This window comes from Pleurodeles waltl, chromosome 12 (genome assembly GCF_031143425.1).
Source record: "Pleurodeles waltl isolate 20211129_DDA chromosome 12, aPleWal1.hap1.20221129, whole genome shotgun sequence".
In the NCBI taxonomy this organism is placed as follows: domain Eukaryota; kingdom Metazoa; phylum Chordata; class Amphibia; order Caudata; family Salamandridae; genus Pleurodeles; species Pleurodeles waltl.
The window spans coordinates 349,835,494-349,856,516 of record NC_090451.1 but is presented as its reverse complement, the minus strand read 5'-3'; the positions used below and the strand labels follow the sequence as shown (position 1 = coordinate 349,856,516).

Sequence of the window (21,023 nt, the reverse complement as noted above, 5' to 3'; positions counted from 1 at the left end):
ACAGCCTAAGAGTGGAACACACCCTAGGACAGTTGTTGTCCCCTCTAACCAATCCAGTAAGTGCTCCCAGATCCTGGCCTACCTACATTATTGCAGTAGTTTCTGTTTTCCTTTCTGCAAACAGGCCCAAAATGCAATGTGTCAGGTCATACTAAAATGTCCAAAGCCTTCAGCCACACCAAAATTGGGCTTTGAGAGCTGGGTGTGTGTAGGGGAGTATACTATGGAAATTACTAGTGTCCTCCCTAATGTAACACTAAAATATCCAGTTTGAAGAAGGCCATAGACCCACCACATAACACAAGACAAACGTCTAGTAAGGCAAAGCAGAGTTCTGCAGTAACCAGGCAGGGGAAACACACCAATTGTGATATGGAGCTGTGACCCCTTTCATGAATGTAGATGGTTTGCATGTGCCTCAGAAAGGCGTGTCATGCAGGACACTATGGGGGCAGCAATATTCTACTAAGCTTAGATGGGTCTTTTCAGGTCAACCACCCAGTCAAAGTGGTACATTGTGCAAGTCCTGGAACAAATTTCACTCCTCTAGCCAGCAGCTACAGACTAAGGTAAATCAGCCTTTAGTGGCTCAAGCAAGTAAACATAACTTTCTGGAAGTTATATTTCATAACTATTTAAAATAAATTCAAATTTATTATAGAAATGTTTTTTTTTAAAACAGTTAGGAAAAGTTATTGGACGTTTTATGTATCTATTTCCTACTGGCTAATGCAGAAATGGTGATTTGTACATGTCACTCGGCAAATACGAGAGCTTGCATGCTGCAGGAGACGAGTCATCAGTATAGGTCTGTGTCATGATTTCATTGAACAATATAGTGCCTCAGTGCACATGTGACATTTAATTTTACATGCCATAAGTTTAATTTTAGTTGTCATATACAATGACCTTATAATAAAATTAAATATGCCAAATGGTGTTTTAAGCCATTTTCAACTTTGTTTTAGGTGTTTATAGCACATACACAGAGCGCTTGGCAGCAGTGTCAAAGTGTGTAAGAAATTGCGTTATTGTTTGAGGGGAGATGAAGATCCACTCAGGGAACAACCACAGTCCATGGGTCTCATTATGACTTTGGTGGTCTTTTCAGAAGTGGCAGGTGCCAAAAGACCGCCATGTTGCCTGTAACCCGACTGCCACATTATGACTCACACACCGTGAAAGCCGCCAAAAAAACAGCCACGAATCCAACACCACCAGGAGACAGGAGGGAAAGAGGCAGTTTCACCACCAGCACCACCAGCCCGACACAATTCCACCCACCAGATTACGAGCCACAAATCACCACAGCAGTTCTTTCATGGCAGAAAACCATTGGCGGTGTGAACCGCCGCACTCAGAAACCACTACTGTCAGAACAGAACACCACATTGGACAGTTTGAATTCCCCACAGCTGACACACATGCACATACCAGGCACACCTACTCTCTGCACTATGTAACACACCCCCACACAACCCAGAATCCTTTGCTAGAAGGTACAGGTACACATACACCAAGAGCAATCAATTACACTTATATAGCACCATTACACCATAGGCACGTATACACATCTCACTCAGCACACACCACACAACTGCACTACCAACACAAAACACATATAATGACCACACACACCACAAGCGTCCATCACTCACCACGCATCACCCACGCCCCATCAATTACCCTACACTGCACCCTTACACATACAACACCCCCACCCTCAACACAACCACTACCATGTCCCTACAAAAGCACCCACCGTTCACAGGTGACTAATGAGGGTCATAGTTGATGAAATCATCAGGGTAGAGCCACAACTGTTTGGAGCACAGGTCCAGCCAAATGTCGATTGCCAGTATAATGACGTTTTGGCAGAGAATAGTCGACAGGGTCAACTCAGTAGGCAACCATCTACGCACAAGGGAGGACATCAGGAAGAGGTGGAACAACCTACGCGGGAAGGTGCATTCCATGGCCTTTCAACAACAGATCACCTTGCACAAGACTGGCGGTGGACCCCCACATCCTCCCCCACACTTAACATCATTGGGGCAGAAGATCTTGGACATTCTGCATCCCAAGGGCCTGTCTGGAATACCTGGGGACTCTGGTAAGTATCTATAACTTCCATGTCACACAATTGTCATGTCCTGCATGTTTTCTAACCACCCAAATACTCCCAAATTCACTGTATGTCTCACTTCAACTCCCACCTATACACCCAATGCCCTTCTCCTGCATGCCACACCTCCACTCAGCCCAAATGCCCACTCAGCCCTTGGCAGAGGCACAGATGGCATTGGCTAATTCTATCACTACGACTCCCACAATGCACTAGACCATCTATGTGAATACCTGGAATGTGCACATCACATCATTTGCATGTATGACTATTGTACTAGCTATACCAACTAGATGCTACGACTGAGGACCACTAGATGGCAATGACAGCAATGCAATGACACAACACTGTGGTATACAAACCTAAACACAGATACAGCACCATGACTAATCCAATTGGCCACTAACCAGGATCCACAACCCAGAAAATGACCCACCATGGAATGGAATGTAAGATGGCAGCTCCATGCACACGCACAACATGCACAGACAGCACAATTAACCGTGCAGACACACATACCCTCCTCTCACTGGGACACCATGCTGCAATGTACAGACATTACTTCTCACAACTAGCAAGCCTGAATAGTCACTAGCAGAACAGTCATGTGAACTGTCAGACTGTACCAGAACCCATCCACAGAGCTAAAGTTACTAAACCTGATTGACACCAAGTAAATGGAGTATGGTACACACGTCACAGACCACTAACTACCACCAATGGTATGCTGTGCAACATCTGTCATTGTCATTGCTGGGAATCATGTCTAGCCACTGTATACATGTGATCAAGAGAGAATCAAACACACGTTCAACATTCAATTCCCTCTCTCACTCCATCTACAGGTACCCCTACCAGTGCCACCATGGAGATGATACCAGAGACTGCCAACCCTCTTTAGGATGATGGCCCCAGTGAGGACAACACGCCTGGATGTCAGGACACTGGTGACCTACCTGGCCATCTTGGGCACCTGGCCAGTCTACGACTCCCTGCCTCACCCTGCCCACATCTATCCCCCCCAACCCTGTGGCATCTACATCACAGCCAACCCTTCTTCTCCAAACCTGTGTCCCAAGGACTGTCCCAACTATTGTGTGCCCCACATTACAGGGACCTGAGTCGACCCCTCACATCTCAGACCATGAAGGTCCTGCAAACAGTGGGAGTGGGCACACTGTGCCAGGGGCACAGGTACATGGGGTCAGGGGGCATGGGAGGGAAGCAAGAAACCATCTCTCAAGTCCTGAGACCATACCAAAAATCCCAGGGCAGGATGGGCAAGATCATCACCATGTTGGGGGAAAACTAAAGGCTGCAGAGGGAATAATACTAGGAGGTCATGCAGCATTGGCAGGCACACAAAGCCACCATGGCTTCCATTGCAGGGGTTCTGATGCATATTAACACAACCCTGCGTGCTTCCATCATGCACCAGCAGACCCCTTCTGCTAGCAACATGACATGAGAGCCATCCACATCAGGGGCAGTTAGTGGAATGGAGGCCCTGCCAGGGGAACCACAGCCCTCAGACACCCCTCCCTCTGTAGCAGAAGAACCCCCCGCAAGCATGATTGTCCATCCAGACATTTGGCTGTAGCAGATGCCATGATCAAACTAATTGCCAGGAAGTGAACCTCACCTGATTTGTCTCCCTTGTGTGCCACTGAGACACCCGGTTGACTGTTCAGTGCCATAACTCCATCTTCCCATTGGCACATGGACATAGGGCCTTTGTAACCAACTGCTGTACCACCTACTCTGATTATTCCATCTACCATGACCACATTCATCACCTGTTGGACAATGTATGCACCATACGTTTTGTATCCACACATTCATAATATGCACAATAAACACCACTGGAACACAGCAACTGTATATTGTCATCATTAAAACCTCAACAAATGTAATTGTTGCAAATTGTGATGTGGCCTTGCCCCCCTACATTCAACAGGCAGTGTATAGGACAGCAGAGGGAGGCACCCTCAGCAGGAGACACAGTATAACAGAAATGTTCCAGTACAGATGTCAGAGAATCAAAAATCCAGGGCCACACAAGAGTTTAGTCAGTATTCCAACCTGCAAAAAGACAATGACAGATAGTACCATGAGGATGGAAGGCATGGAGCCACACAAAGCACATGCAGCTCATAGATGTCATGCCCAGTGTAAAATACCTCCTCAGCATGGGCCCCCAGAGATTACCTATACATCCCCAGTCACAGGATGTTCATCAAACATCACTTTAGCTGCCATCTGTCATGTACAGCCCTCAATCCTTAATTCATGTAGCAATGTCCAACGACTATGAATGCCTCAAGCCGTAGGTAGCATAGGCACATATTTCAATACCACAGTCAGTGGGTGGAATGTAAAGAGAACAGGAGGTTGCAGCAAACATGACTCAATAGTGGTCTGTACAGTGGAAATGTAAATGTAGGAAACTGCAGTAAGTTCACTTTTAAGAGTTGAAAAACGTTCACTGTGCATCTTACATGCAATCAGTCAGCTCCTCCCCCAACACATACAGAGGGATAGGACTAGAATACACCCCCACCGATGAGTCAACTCAGGAGGAGTATTCACAGTAATTCACGTGGATATACATGACTTGAACACCCACACTCACCATACCTGTATGTCACTGGAAGTACTGATTGATGAGCTCAGTCCTAGAGTCAGCTGCACCTTCCTCCTCTGCCTCCTTATCACTTGCCATGTCAGCATTACCAGCCTCTGGTCCAGCTCCCTCACCCTCATCAGCTAGCAATGGTATCTGACGTCTAAGGGCTAGATTGTGGAGCAAGAAACATGCTACTATTACCTGGCATACCTTTTGGGGAGAGTAAAGGAGAGCACTTCCAGATAGATCTAGACACCTTCATATGCATACATACCAAGGAGCCAGGCCTTCTCTGTGTGTAGTCGTTCCACCATATGTGGGACATTGCTGTTCCTCAAAATGTGGGAGTTATGCGCAGTTCCAGGAAACTTTGCTGTGACCTGTTTGATGTACTGGTCTGCCAGACACACCACCTGAACAGTTATGGAGTCATAGTTCTTCCTGCTCCTATACGCCTCTACATTGGCACTGGGAGGGACCAGGACTATAAGGGTGCCTTCAATGGCCCCTATCACATGAGGTATGTGTCCCATATCATAAAAGTATTCCTCCGCATAGGTCAGTTCCACACGTTGGGAGGACCTGATTTAGCTGTTTCAACAATGCACACAGTATATCCTTCAGCACAAGACTGAATATGGGCTGTGACATCCCTGCAGCCAAGGCCACTGTATTCTGAAAGGAGCCTGTGGAAAAAAAGTGTAGCACTGACAGGACTTGTACTGTGGGAGGGATGCTGTATGGATTGTGTGTAGCTGGTATGAGATCAGGCTCCAACTGTGTACACAGATCCATGATGGTCTGACGATCCAGACAATAGTTCTGGATGATATGCCTGTCCTCCAGATTGCAAGGTCAACTAGTGGATGGTACACTGGTGGTTGTCTCAATCTCCTCATGGCAGGATATCTAGGTAGAGAGAAGAGAATGTACATTGACAAAGGCACTCAACACATGTAAGCAGAACATGTAAATGTCACACACACCTAACACTGTATGACACGTGTAGCACTGCTGAGACATACTATACTGGGCATTCTGAAACCAATTGGACACTATCCTTGCAGCACATTGCTGAACTTGTAATTCAGATGAGACACATATCACATGTGAAATGTACCATATGTTGCACACTGAGCTGTCCTGCACTGATCAATTGAATTGTAGTGGGATTACCAATATAGTTCCACCGCCTATGTGCCTCCGAGTATCTAAACATGACCATCATCAGATATACTACCACATCATGTCACTGTGTCATGTATGTCACATGTCATTGCACTACCATGATGGCACAAAATAGGCTTACTCTGCCATTTGAGCAAATATGTGTATGGCACACTTATTTAGGCACATCAAATCATGATATATGCACAAAATGGCAGCCGCCTGTCACTGTGCATGTACATTTGATGAGCTCTGATTGCAATCATCATGCATTTCTAAGTGTTAGACTTGTGGGGATGAAACCTTGAAGCCAATTGGACAGTACTAGAGGTGCTGAGTGCCTAGGCATACCTGGTCATTGTCAATATGTTATGTATAAGTTGTGTATGCCAATGCCCTAGCAATTACAGTGCAACATAGCTTTGTTACTGCTTACATCATGTCACAATGGTTACTTGGGGGCATATCTGATGGAGTGGGACAATGTCTGCTACCCTTGGCCTAGCTGATGTGACAGATTATGACAGGATTGGGTATTGCAAGACTGATGGGATACAGATGTGATTCAAATATTGTATTTTCTTGCCTAAGGCTGCCCTATGTAGTAGTGGGATGTGCTGTCAGTGCAAAGGTAGCAATGTTGGTCTATGTGTCCATGATGCTTACATGTATTTAAATTCTGATATGTGTGTTGTCTGGACGTAGGTACAGATATTGACAAATCTGGAATGGTGTGTGTGAGGTTGGTGCTCGCATGTTGTGAAGTCCTGCTGGTGACACTGCATGTTTGGTGGTATTGTATATAGACCATGTTGTCATATGTGTGTTACTGACGTTCATCAGTTATGACACTGCACTCAGTGATTGAGTATGGATGTGTAATATGTGCAATATGGACTATTGTAGATGCAGTTAGATGTATGACAATTGTGACATATGCGTTCGGTGTCTGCAGATTTTCCTCTGTGATTGGGTCAGACTAATCACATGGCTATACCCCAGACGTGCATTGTGCACATCAGATGCCACCTGTATGGGTGTCTAACTTGTACTGACTAAATCAGTTATTAGATCTATATTGGCATTACTGTACAGAGTGTTAGGTCTGCCGTATAATATGGCAGGTGAATGTTGTGTGGTGTGTGAGTGGAGTAGTCTACACTGTCATGGACATTTATCAGAGGACATGGGCTGATCAGCTGTTGTAACTGTAGAAGCTTGATGTGTTATGTTCAGTCTGCTGTATTTCCAGTGGGTGATAGGGGTATGGAGAGGTTGATGTGAAATTAGGCAGTCATCTGTACTTCATCCAGGGCATGATGTGCATGCAAACATGGCTTTAGTGGTGATGATGTGGATGACTCCAGTTGTGCTGACCTACTTTGATATAGATGTAGGTGTGAGGGTTGGCATTTAGGGGTGGGTAGTAGTGATGTGTTATGACATGATGTAGGAAATGTGTATTGGCACCTGAGATGGCCTAGCCAGGATGTGTAGTCTCACATATGTGCATGTTTACATGTGTTTATGTGAGGTATATGTTAACCTTCTCTCTCCCTATCTCTCTCTCTATTTATGTGTCTCAGCATTGGCAGGGGAAGGCGAAGGGACACAGGTGAGTGGGGATGCTGCAGGCCACAGGACCCAGGGTACTGCTACCAGCGACAGCGAGGGAGCCAGTGGCACGGGGACAAGGGGAGTGCCACAGCGGAGACTAAATCTTCTACGTCATCTTCAGAATCCTCCTCCAGTGGACACTCCCTGGTGGTGGTGGACCCATCTGGTACCACCCCAGCACCATCTTTGTTCACCACTCCCCTTACTACCGCTGCCCTCCTTGTAGCTCCCCAGGCGGTTGCCCGTGCCCTCTCACGCAAGAGGGTGGACATCTCCTTCACCACAGGCACCACTGCCCCTGCCCCAGTCAGCCCTTCTGAACTCAGTGAGGAGGCTATTGACCTCCTGAGGTCCATCTCTGTTGGTCAGTCGACCATCATGAATGCCATCCAGGGACTGCCAGTTGAAGTCCAGCAGAGCAATGCATTCCTGGAGGGCATTCGCGGTGCACTGGTTGGCCTACAGAGATCCTTTCAGGCTGTGACCTCCTCACTGACTGCAGCTAGTCACCCTTTGTCTACATTCTCCCTCCATCTACCTCTTCCCAATACCAAACTCCTCTTTCCAAACTCAGGCAAAGCACAAAGACATACAAGCATACATCCACCTCAACATCCAAGGGTAGCGCAGACAAACCCAAGCACCATAGGACCCACCATTGGCATGCACAAAAACAACACCCACCTACAGACACACCAACACTCACTACCTTCACAGACTCCTCCACCAGCCCCACCTTCACAGACACTGCACCAGACACACCTGAAGCACCTGAAGCCACCACACCAACATTCACTGATCCAGCCACAACTCCTATCTTAACCACAGTCAGCACAATATCAGACCCGCAGACATCCACCTCAGTCACCACATCCACAGACACCACATCCTCAGACACCACAACACCTGACACACCCACATGCAGCACATATTCCATACCTGCAGTCACCTATCAAGCATGGCATCTCCCAGCACCTCCTCCCAAGACACATAAATGCTTGCACACACCACCCAACAGACACCCAGTACCCTCAAGGATTCCTCGCAGGCACATGCACCCAAAACATTAACCAAGACACCTTCTACAAAAACTCCCAAACCTTTTTGTCATGACCGCCTGTGTGTCTAAGAAGATGTTACTCTCAGAGTTTTCACTGTTCCCTACTTCTTTCGCACCCCATGATACCCTTAAATGGCCTGTCTCCCTCCCCAAGTCCAGCCCTTCCACCTACATGTCCTCACCCTACCCTCTGCTAGTACCCATGCACCTCCCCATGCCAAGAAGTCGACCCCTCCCAAGACCAAGCCCATGCCCAAAGCCCCCCTCCCATGCCCAAGCACAGAGACCCCCCTCCCAAACCCAAGCTAAACCTCCCCCATCTGACCCCCAATCTCTGAGGTGCCTGCCTACCCCTTGATGCTCCGAACCTGTAGAGGTAATCTAGCAGTCAGGAGTCATATGGGGCACACAGATGTGCCATTTGTACCTTGTGCACTTTAGAATTTAGACTGGCCAATGGCCTTATATTTGTACATAGTTATTTATTTATTATCATATTTTTATATTTCTATTTATTATATCTGGGCCAACCAGTTGTTGGTTCGATGTTAACATACTTGTCCTGCCTTTCTTTCCACATGGCAGTTTTGGTCTTGCCTGCTTTGGTTTGTGTATGAGTGATGTGTGTATGTGTTGGCTGTGCTAGTTGTTGTGTCTGGGCTGCATGTGTGGGTGTTGCCCTGCCATGTGACCCGCTGTGGTAGCTGTGTGTTGTGTGTAGGATAATGTTTGTTTGGAACATGCATGTATGTTGCTAAATTGTGTATTGTTTGTGTTGACATGTGTAATGGTGGTATTGTGTACTCCTTTGTGGTTGTCATGTGTCCCTTCGTGAATGTGGTGATGGGTATGTCAAAAGCTTTGTGTGTTGTGTTAGTGTAGTCTGACATATGCTTTGTATGGCTGTGTGATTGTGTATATTGGTTGTCAGATCTTATAACGTGTTGTTGTATATGCGTAGTGTCATGTTGTGCTGTGTAATGTGTTAGCTAGCCGTACCATTTGTGATGTTGCAGTTGTGATGTAGTTGTGTGAATCGGTGGTGTTATATATTGTTGTGTTGGACTTTGCTGAGACTGTGTGTGTGCGGGTTGGTGTGTGTATTGTACGTGTGTGTTGGCCGTGGTATGTGTAGGATGGGTGTGCGTGTGTGGGGTGTGTATGTGTGTGGTTAAGTGTGTGTGTCACTGTTGCCTACCATCCCGGATGTGTATGTTGTGTTGTGTGTGTGTGTACTTTGGGTTTTCCCTTCAGTGTCATGTAGGTGAGTGTACTCACGGTTGTTGTTTGTTGTCGTCATCACTGGTTCTAGAGTCATTGTGCAAGCAGGAGCAGTGGGAGGATGTGCAGTTCAGGTTTCATGGTGGCTCCAGATGGGTATGGCTTCCTGACGGTGAGTGTCTCCTTCTATAGAGTTGGTTTCTGCCAGGGTTTTCATGGTGGTGCAACTGCGGTGGAAGTCTTGGCGGTGTACAGCCTCGTAATATGCCCAGAAGGAACATGATCTCCGCCGGCCTGAAGATCGCTACCGCCATCCATGTCGGCATGACCGCACTGGTGGTATAGGCGGTGATTTAACTGTCTTCTGTTGGGAAGACCGCCATGGTCATAATTTTGGGTTCTTCTCCGCTGGGCCATCGGCGGTGCGGCTGCTGTCGCCAACATGGCGATCCTGGTACCGCCAAAATCGTAATGACCCCCCATGTCTGGGTGAACCACAAAAGTTACCAAATTAACATGTGCTTAACCCTCTGGTAGCTTGGCACAAATGCAATCAGGTTTAGCTTAGAGGCAAAGTGTAAAGTATTGTACAGCACACAAACAGTAATAAAGTGAAAATACAACACTAGAAAAATCCCAGATCAATTTAGAAAAAATAAAGTAAATTGTGATGACTAAGATGATACCGGACAAACAAACATCTAATTAGTAGAACTGGAAATATACAATTTCAAAGTACTAGGTAAAATTAGCACCTAACAGCACAAAGTGCCACTCACAGTTATCTGGCTGTGCCAGACTGGATAAAGGTCAAACGTTCAGGCCAACCGCAGTGGAGCATCGTTCCAATATAGTGACCAGGTTAGTTCCACTGACTTGTTACCTTCTGAGTCCAGTGCAAAGAGATCTGTTTATGGTGAAGGAGGCCAGGCTGAACAGGGAGAGCGTCACAGATGGTCATCACTGTAGCGCATAGAGCAGGCCAGGTTTTGCAGACTGTCATCGCTGTAGTGCAAAGAGCCAGTTAGTTGTTGCGAATGGTTGTTGGTAGAACTTTGTATTGTTGCTCACTGTGGGCTGTCGTTGCTGTAGCCCAAAGTGCAGATCTGGTGTTGCCAGACGTCGCTGGTCGTCACTGTAGCACGAAGAGTAAGGGTCACCAGAGCTTGGTGTTATCGGTCATTTCAGGGGGGAAAGTCTTGGCGTTAAACTGACCCATTCAAGGTTGCAAAGAACCGAAAACTTCAGGATTTGACCATTCTCCTTAGGAGAAGCTCAACTGATGCCATCCATGTCTTGGGGAGGCACTTCTTGGAGAATAGGAGCTCACTCCAACAGAGACCAGCAAGACTCAAACAGGATTAGTGCCAAGTTCAGGCAGGCCCAGTGCAGCAGGTTGGCTGGGCAGTTGCAGGGAGACCACCGGAGCTTATGTTCCTGTAGCTCAGACAGGAGGTCAGCCAACTGACCCTTGGAGTCACTCAGGTTAGCCTGGGATGAAGGGAGCAGGCCTAGTGTCCTTCTCAGAGAGAATAGGCGTCTTCCGGTAGCAGCAAAGCAGTCCTTGGGTGGCAGGGCAGTCCTTCTTTAACTCCCACAGGTCCATGAGTGTTCTAAAGAGTTGTTCTGAGGGTCCAGTATTTACACCTGGTACCAGCCTTTGTTTGTCAGGGGAACAATCTGTCTTACCCCCACATATGGTTTTGGAAAGTTCTTCTCTTCCCCTGTCAAGGATCCAGGAAGTCTGGGTTGACAAAAGGAAGGCAGGCCTGGTGTCAGATTTCTTCGTGTGTTCTGGAAGCAAAGCCCTTTGAAGTGTAAATGGGACAGAGCACATCTCCAGCCATCCTGGCAGGATGGCTCATCCTGCCCAAATCCAGACTCCTTTGTGTCAGTGTTTGAGAGGAATACACAAGTCCAAACAGCAGATACAATAAAATCAGATTTCCGAATGATTTCCTTTTATTGATTACTTTTTTATACCAACAGCATTAGTGTCCTACAACAATGAACTACAGGTCTCTAATATTATTTCATTGTTTGCTATAATCTAATAGGGTTTTGGTTTGGCTGTAGTTTCGTTAACTTTGAATCATCAGATTAGATTGCAGGGTGAACTTGACATTTTATTCATATTATCTAATTATTTGTGAGTGACTGTTGACCACATGTGTACTTTGAGCCTTGAGAATTGGGGTTTCAATAGTATTGTCAATCGTGTATTCGATTTCCACCCACTTGACAACATGTCTGGCTGACTTAGCTACATGCGATTTTCCCAAAATTGCATGTATTATTGCTTATGATTTCTTGAGCTAATATGAAAAGAGTTAGATTATTATTTCAGGAAAAAATCTATTGACTCAATTATTTCTGACTAGTCTTAGTTCCTCACATCGTAGAAATGTTTTGACTGTTGATTAAACAAGGTTTCTGATGAAGGGGCGCATAAAGCCTGAAATGCGTATGGTCCAGCTAGTTTAGCTAAGAGTCTTGCTTGATTGCAAAATTTGTAAAAAACACAGAATTATAACTAAAATTACAGATGATGTTGGAATAAAAATTCACCTTGGGCCTCCTTTTACTACATTGGTTGCCCCTTATTCAGTAAGACATTTTAATGGTGATTAGTCACATCTATCACATTATGATGCTCTGCCCCTCAGCACCTGATTATCCAAATAGCTTCAAGCTTGTATATTGTTTAATACATTGGTCTATCCATGTCTTCATTGCTTTGCATGTATATGTAAAAACAATTATTGTTAAATACTTCAAAAAGAGATTTTCATCATCATTTATTTATTTTGCTTTCTTCTCCCCCACAGTTAAGTGTCATGATCAAAACTGCGGTAAGAGCAAATTATTAATTTAAAACTGTTAATATGAACATTAGTAAAATAGCCCAAACACGATGTGAAGATGTTTGGACACATTAGTACATATTAAGGAAAAGACTAGGGATTTCAAGTGAGCCCCGCTTGGGGAAAAATATTTGTATTAAGAATTCTCTATTGGGAATACATTTTTTTTCATTTCTGGAAGAAGAGTAAAGTTGCAGAGCTTCACTCCTTCATCCAACAAACAGCAGAAATAGAAAGAGCAGTAGTTCTATGAGACAAGGAATCGCTGTTGCAGATGCCTAAAAAGCCAGATATGAAGAAGGAGAGACATTAGAAAAGTGGCCATTAGAAGAAAAATGCTGTCAATATTTTGTTTGCGATGCTTAAAATGTTATTTTCCTAGATGCTGACAATTGAATCCAACCAACTTTCCACCACTTTCCTTAGCTCAACTATGCCATTACAAAAAAAAGACTAAGTATATGTGACTCAGTCTTGCCGCCTCTTACTAGCAGTTGAGCCAAATTTCTAGTGAGGTACTCTGTAGCGAATAATTCTTTTTTTCTTCTAGGCTTCAAATAGCCTGTGGTTGTCACTTAATTGCTGTAAATGACACGTATTACTATGCCCAATTTAATGATATTCTGTTAAGTGCCCTTGAAGGATGAAAGTCTGAGTTAGTTTCTCTTTAATTGGAACTTGTGACCTGAACATCGAAGCAGTTGTCAGCTGCACATGTTGAAATCACTTAGCAATCCTGAGGACTGTCAGAACAAAGGGGAACAACAATAATCTACCCAGAGACCCTTCTTCTTCTATTGTATTTGACAGCAAGCTGTAGCTTGAGTCACTCTGTAGTGTGAGCAAGTAAACCTACATCTGGATACTTTGTCACAATGAAAGGTACAAAATACATGTCAGCATGCTATTTGTATAATTCCAACTTCTTACCTCTGTGTAAAAACGCTTTGAACAATATTTCATGTCTGTCTGTGGTCCAACTGTGCCTTTATGAGAGACGATCAACCATGTCACTCACTTTGGTCTGCCATATTTAGTTGTTTGGCCAAGCTGCCTGTCCCCGTAATAGCCAAACAGCATAGCAAGCACTCCCCATGCATTTGTGCCTCAATGCATATCATCAGTGAGAGACCGAGAATGATGCTCAAGGAAACCTTCTTTTGGATAGGTGCTCCTGGTCAGTAGTAGAAAACAAAAGTAAAATTGTGTTGTCAATTCTTGGGAACAATTTATACAAAGATAGCAGAGCTTCCTACACATAACAGTTCAGAACCCCTAATTAACTTCTTAAGAGAGGAGATGTCAATCCCATTGACTCTGTAGTTTCCTTCACCCTTGTAGGACGTTCCTGTGTATCACATTCACATTTTTATTTTATTCAAAGTGAACTCTTGGTTCAGGTATCTGTCATGGGTTTATCTTCAATGATAACACACTTTGGGGGTGATTCTGACCCCGGCGGTACAAGACCGCCGGGGCCAGGGTCGGCGGGAGCACCGCCGACAGGCCGGCGGTGCCCCGCAGGGCATTCTGACCGCGGCGGTTCGGCCGCGGTCAGAAGAGGCAAACCGGCGGTCTCCCGCCGGTTTACCGCTGCCCTTAGAATCCCCCATGGCGGCGCAGCTTGCTGCGCCGCCATGGGGGATTCTGACACCCCCTACCGCCATCCTGTTCCTGGCGGTTCGCCCGCCAGGAACAGGATGGCGGTAGGGGGTGCCGCGGGGCCCCTGGGGGCCCCTGCCGTGCCCATGCCAATGGCATGGGCACGGCAGGGGCCCCCGTAAGAGGGCCCCGCAAAGTATTTCAGTGTCTGCTAAGCAGACACTGAAATACGCGACGGGTGCAACTGCACCCGTCGCACCCCTGCAACTCCGCCGGCTCAATTCTGAGCCGGCGTCCTCGTTGCAGGGGCATTTCCTCTGGGCCGGCGGGCGCTCTTTTGGAGAGCGCCCGCCGGCCCAGAGGAAATGTCTAAATGGCCGCCGCGATGTTGAAAATTGTATAAGTACAAACTCTCTGTCTGAATATTGGATGTGAGTCTGAGTTAGGAACAAACTCCTACAACACATAACTTCATTCACATCAAGTTGTATTGGTGTTCCGTCTTGTGGGATGGCAAAGTACAACTTTTGTTCACTTCAGAGGCAGGAGACTGGTGTTTGAGTTTTGAGATGGACTATTCTTTTGGGCCAGGGTTCTGTAGGTTGATGTGACTTATGGCTACAACTTTAAGAACACACGTTTGCCCCACATAAGGGTGCTAGATGGCCATTCAGTGGGAAAACTATATAAGAAAGGATTAAATCCGTGGAGTGAGAAAAAACCTCAGTGTACAAATGTCCATGTGGTATGCTAAAATAGACCTTGAAACTAAGCTTCTGTATTCTTTATCAAACATGTCTTTTTCCCCCCACAAATAAGGAAACAGTTACAACGCTCAGAGCCTGTCACTGGGTATTTTTGTTGTGGCAATATAGTATCATCTGTGGGGACTTAGATAGATGAGTATACTACCTGCAACTTCAGCCATTCAGAAAAGCGAGAATTCGTGCACAGCATCCAATATCCTTGCCCCTTAGACCTTCGGACGCAGCCGAAACAGCTGGCTTTCCGCACGCAGTTGAAGAATTGGATGTTTGTGGGTTCAAGGATACTTTCTAGTTATCTCATCTTTGGATGACTGTTTTAAGGGCAATCAGCACTAAGACGTCTGTGGCTACTCGTGTGCTTTACAAACAAAATAGCTAACTATATAAATAAAACCAAAAATAACAACCTCTGAGATAACACAAATCGCTGGAATAGCGCATCACAAAATTTGAAAATGCAAACTACAAGGAGCATGTTTCAAAATTATACAGCTCCGTTTGGTGGGGGGACTAATGTAACTCTCTTGCATTATATTACATAATGTTTTTATTATCACTAGAAAAATTGAGATGTAACTATGATCAAATTACTTGTGGAGAATGTTAATAACTCTAAATGTTCTGCTTTTTCAAGCTTGTTCTCTGAAATGCAAGAACTGCGGGACCCTAAACAACAAGACCTGTACATGTGCCTGTGCTGAAGGGTGGGATTATGCCGACTGTTCAGGTACACACTGAAGGATCTGAGTTTCGGCTCCCCATAAATTTGTTGCAAATTATGTAGACAGACTTATCATTTCATACTGTAATATTTACATTGCAATTTATGGATAGTGAAGACAATGCCCAATTGCAAGATTTAGGGAGGCCATGAAAGTTTTTCAACTTTGTCACTTCTAGTCGTTAGCTTTAAAAGGTGCCCTTTTGTTAACAGCAGCAATTTTCCCTTTCTGCCGTAAACGCTCCCCAAATCAACCATCTTTGGTATGTGGTGCATTACGAAACTCCCTATTTCAGATCATCTTCGACTTCTTAATCTTAACTACTTTCACAACAATTACCTCCTGTATGAGCCAAAAACCAACGCATTTTACAATTAGTAATATACACCTGTTTGTATTAGGCAGTATTCGGTCTGCACAAAATTTCCATAATTCAGTAACATATTGCATGTCGATTGGCCTGCATGGTTAATAACAAAAGCCTTTATACCATGTAGGTAATTGTTCCTTAACATTCTATTGGTTACATTGCTTTTGTTGTCAATAACTAATGATGTCTTCCAGTAAAAATGTGCTCCGTTATCACCACAGCATCTTACTTGTTCATCAACAGGTATTTACTTGTAAGACTCTTTATTTGAATGGTCCCCAATTTAGCTTTGATCGCTTCCCTTTCTCAAATGTATTCCATTTCTGTTAAATAATTCGTTTGAATTTTAATTAATGTAGACCAGTTGGATTTTTTTCAGTTTTTTTTATTTATGAGGCAGACTATCCGTATCTACATTATCCTCATCCTAGACTTGCCCTCTTTGTGTTTTCTTTATTTCTTTTCTGACTCCTTTCTTGTCTCTTAGCGTTTACTGTTCATTTTACTTTAGGAGCAACACGTAGCTTTTTTTACTAGATAATGTTTTCCACACCATTTTTCCCAATTTTTTGTCCTGTAAACCTCACTTGCGTTTAAAAATGTAACTAATTATTTCAAAGCAATTGCTGCAAATCTTTCGCTGATTGCCTTCCCTCTACAAATGCTCTGAAATGTTATGGGTCGTTGCTTGAACTTGACACTTTAATGTCACACAGTGTGCCACATTTACAACCTGGCTGCATGTCCCAATTATGCATGTTTTCCGAGTGTAAGAAGAGTTAATAAAATGTACCTAACGTTTTTTACAGTGGCTTGTGAGAACTCGAACCAAACACTTTGCATGGGGATGCATCAAGCAAACTGTGCCCTGATACAACCGGACTGGTGTAGAGCGAAATGTGGGCATTGCAGTAAGTAGATTCTCATGTCACTTTTGAGTGAAGAGTGGTGCGCCACAGATGTGTCTTTGTCTTGCCACAGGAATATTCTTACTTGTGTACACATACAGGTATAGCTCTCTCTAGATATCTATATATATTATTCCTTGTGTACACATACAGGTATAGCTCTCTCTATATATCTATATATATATTATTACTTGTGTACACATACAGGTATATCTCTTTCTCTCTAGATAGATAGGTAGATAGATTGATTGATTCACTGAAAAACCAAACGTTGAAGGAACGCTATAGTTAGGTGAGATAAAAAAATCTTTAAAAAAAAAAAAAAACACGCCTTAGAAATTCCCTGAAAAAAACAAAGGTTAAAGCAACGTTATAGATAGGTAAATATGACAGTGACAACATTAACGCTTTGAACCAAAAAATGCACAGAAATTCACCAGTTATAGTTAGCTAAGCTAACTATAACTTGTGCCTCCGCCATGCACTGCTTAAGACCTCACATATCACATCACTCATGACATGTTCTATGACTTGATTTATGACATCACTGAGGACATCTCAAATGACATATTTGATGACATCACTTATGACATCAATGATGACATAATTCAAGCTTCTTTTGTACACATTGTTATATACACGATTATAGCATTAGAGCTATGAAAGTAAGTGTAAACTAGCTCAGAATAATATGAAGCACCATTACTACTGTCATACATACGGCTACTCTCATAATACAGCACTCTTCCCATGTCTTTTTGGGCCTTCTGGACCCTAGTCCGCAGGGATGAGATACTTATACTACCCCCAATGGGCTGAAGCTCTATTTTCATCTGTTTCTCTGCCCGCATCACTGCAGGCTGGAAAACAGAACAAAAGTCTGCTCTCAGTTGCCTAGAGCATTTTCAAAGCTTCCACCTGCTGGGAGAAGAATTGCTGTTTGCTCCCGTATGGTAGGAGATTAAAAAATGCTCCTGCCAAGCAGGAGCAAACACATGTTTCTGCCCGTGTGGGCATGGAAACTGCTGTGTCCCTGCAATGGGCTCCTCAGTACACAGCATGTGAGCCGGCCCGAGTGTAGGCCATAGAAGGTTCAGGGAGGGGGCCACATGCTTTCTCCCTCAGTTAAGGTAATCTTCCCCAGGGTTGGGAACCCGTGGCTGTTGAAGGCTTTGGGAGAATGTCCTTCCAGCCCCTCTCCTCCACTTCCCTCAACATTTTAGCCCTGGGGAGGGCTCCATGGGCCCTTTGATGGCTCATGGACGGGCCACATGGTCCCCTCCCCTTTATTAATGAAATCAGCCCCAGGGGATTGGGTGCCTAGGGCCTCTGGAGGCTTGAGGAGGGAGCAGTGCAGCCCCCTCTCCTTTTATGCAAATTTCAGTCCCAGGGGCTGGCTTCCCAGTGCCTTTGATGGCTTGGGGGGGGGCAGTGCAGCCTCCCTCCCCTTATTGAATAAGGCTCCAGGGGTTGGTTCCATGGGGTCCATAATTTAACAAAGTGGCCCTGGTCGCCATTTTTTTTTACCCTGCAGCAATCTCTGGGGATCACTACAATTATTGCCTTTTTTGTTTTTGGCCCCAGGGGGTCCCTCTGGGTGACCACCATGGGCCTGGGGGGTGGGGGGGGGCGGGTATATAACCTTGCTCCCTTATATTATTATTCTTTGTTTTTACAGGTTCAGGACAGGGGACTATGTTCCCGAGTCCTATATGGCTGTTAGCAAAAATTTTCTCATGTTGCTGGCAGCCAATCAGAGTGCTCCATTTTTAAACTGGTGCTCCTACAAGTGTCTCTCGAGACTATTGCAGACCCAACTGCCTAGATATCTATATTTCTTTTGACACTTAATTTCTCAAAAACTACTGAATGGGATTACACCACATCACAAAAAGAACAATCTTCATATCAAGACTTCCTGTCAAATTTGGAGTCATTCCATACAGCAGTTTTTGCTGTAGCCCTGTCTATAGGAATCTATGGGAAATACATTGACATTTTGGATTTTTGGATCCCCTTTTTTTCTCAGCCCTCACTTGATGGATACCCTAAAACCTTCTGTGCACAAACTAGTCAAAAAGTAGAAAGTTTTTGGAAAGTTTCATGGAGATTCATCATATGGGTCCAGTTAGTCAGTGATGTCATTTGAGATGTAATCAGAGATGTCACTGACCATGTCATGAGTGATGTAATAAGTGAGGTCATAAGCAATGCATTGTGGGGCTGTAAGTTATAGTTAGCTCAAGCAACTTTAACTTCTGAATTCGTATGGTTTTGTGTGTGTAAAATCTGAGCCTAACTATAACATCCCTGTAACCTTTGTTTTCTTTCAGTGAATTTCTAAGTTTAAAAAAAAATCTATTTCCTAACTATAATGTCCTTGTAACCTTTGTTTTTTTCCAGATTTTTAAGTTTTTTTAAATTCTATTTCATAACTATTACTTCCCTGTAACCTTTGATTTTTTCAGTGCATTTCACTGTTTTTTAATATATATATTGTGCTACAATTTCACCCATACGTTCAATTTAGTAATATACATTTTCACAAGTTTGTAAATACATTTTAACACACATATTCATATTATACAGTTTAAAAGTAACAATTAACAAAACTATGTACGGTAAATTATGTAAACTTTCTATAAATACAATAGAGCTAGTCATTCTCCTTATTATATTAATTTTATGGATCCACGAGTTCACTGAGATGCCACCAGAAATCTGCTGCAATTCCAGGATTGCTTCTAAACATGATCTTCTCATTGGATACATTAAGGCCCCCATTATGACATTGTCAGTAAATCCCGCTTACCGCCGCAGTGACGGCTGCCAACATACTGTTGCGGAAGCAAATATTTGTTCGCCATATTATGACACACACACACTAAACTGACAGAATACTGCCACAAACACATATTCGCCAGACCAAAGGTTACTAAACTGTATGTACAAACACCAACACCATTATGCCAACAAAACAACGCCCTCCACATTATGACCCACAAATCACCACGGCTGACAATCAACGATGGTAAACCATTGGCAGTACACACTGTCGCAGTCAGAATGGCCACCCAAATTTATAACAACACAACATTGGCCAAAATTAAAATCACACACCTGACACTGATACACACCCACCCACCCACAACACTATAAAATACACACCCACATTACCCACAACCCTTTACGAACACAAAAAAAAGCCAAGAGATAGCCACGCAAATCAGAGACACAACTACACACACACCACAAACACCCATCCATCCGTCATGCACCCCACACCCCACCACATTACTCAACACCCACTGCACAACACACACCACACAACCCACATGTTCCCACAAAGGCACACCGTTTCACAGATGAGGAGTTGCAGGTCATGGTGGAGGAAATAGTCAGGGTTGAGCCACAGCTGTTTGGAGCACAGCAAATCTCCATTGCAAGGAAGCTGGAGCTATGGTGGAGAATCGTGGACCGGGTGAATGCCATGGGACAGCATCCAAGAACAAGGGACGACATCAGGAAGAGGTAGAATGACCTAAGGGGGAAGGTATGTTCCATGGCAGCAAGGCACCAGCTTGCCATCCAGAGAACTGGCGGTGGACCTCCATCTCCTCCCCCCACAGCTGACAGCATGGGAGGAGCAACTCTTGGCAATACTGCATCCTGAGGGACTCACTGGCTTTGCCAGAGGACTGGACACTGGTGAGTCAATATTTACTACCTATACCCCCACATACCTGCATGCCACCACCACCCCTCACCCTGACACCCATCACTCCACTCCATCCCACACAGTGTACCACCACAATTGACTAACCTGAATGCCAAGCCCTGCATGCCATACCCACTGCATGAACATCCCTCCCAACCCTGCATGTACACCCACCACTGATGCATGCATTGCATAGCGAACTAACAATCCCACAAGACATCACCATACACAAACAAAGGTGGCAGGGCAACAGCAA

The 21,023-nt window shown here is 44.7% G+C and overlaps 1 protein-coding gene across 2 annotated transcripts in view; it reads left to right on the top strand.

The window, feature by feature from the left end:
• Positions 1–21,023, top strand: part of LOC138267525 (cysteine-rich secretory protein 2-like) — a 183,936-nt gene that overhangs the window by 115,592 nt on the left and 47,321 nt on the right. For both annotated transcript variants that reach the window (XM_069216535.1, XM_069216534.1), the window contains exons 6-8: positions 12,645–12,668; positions 15,684–15,776; positions 16,951–17,052. In XM_069216535.1, coding sequence (XP_069072636.1) covers positions 12,645–12,668; positions 15,684–15,776; positions 16,951–17,052 — 219 coding nt within the window. The remainder of the gene's footprint in view (positions 1–12,644; positions 12,669–15,683; positions 15,777–16,950; positions 17,053–21,023) is intronic.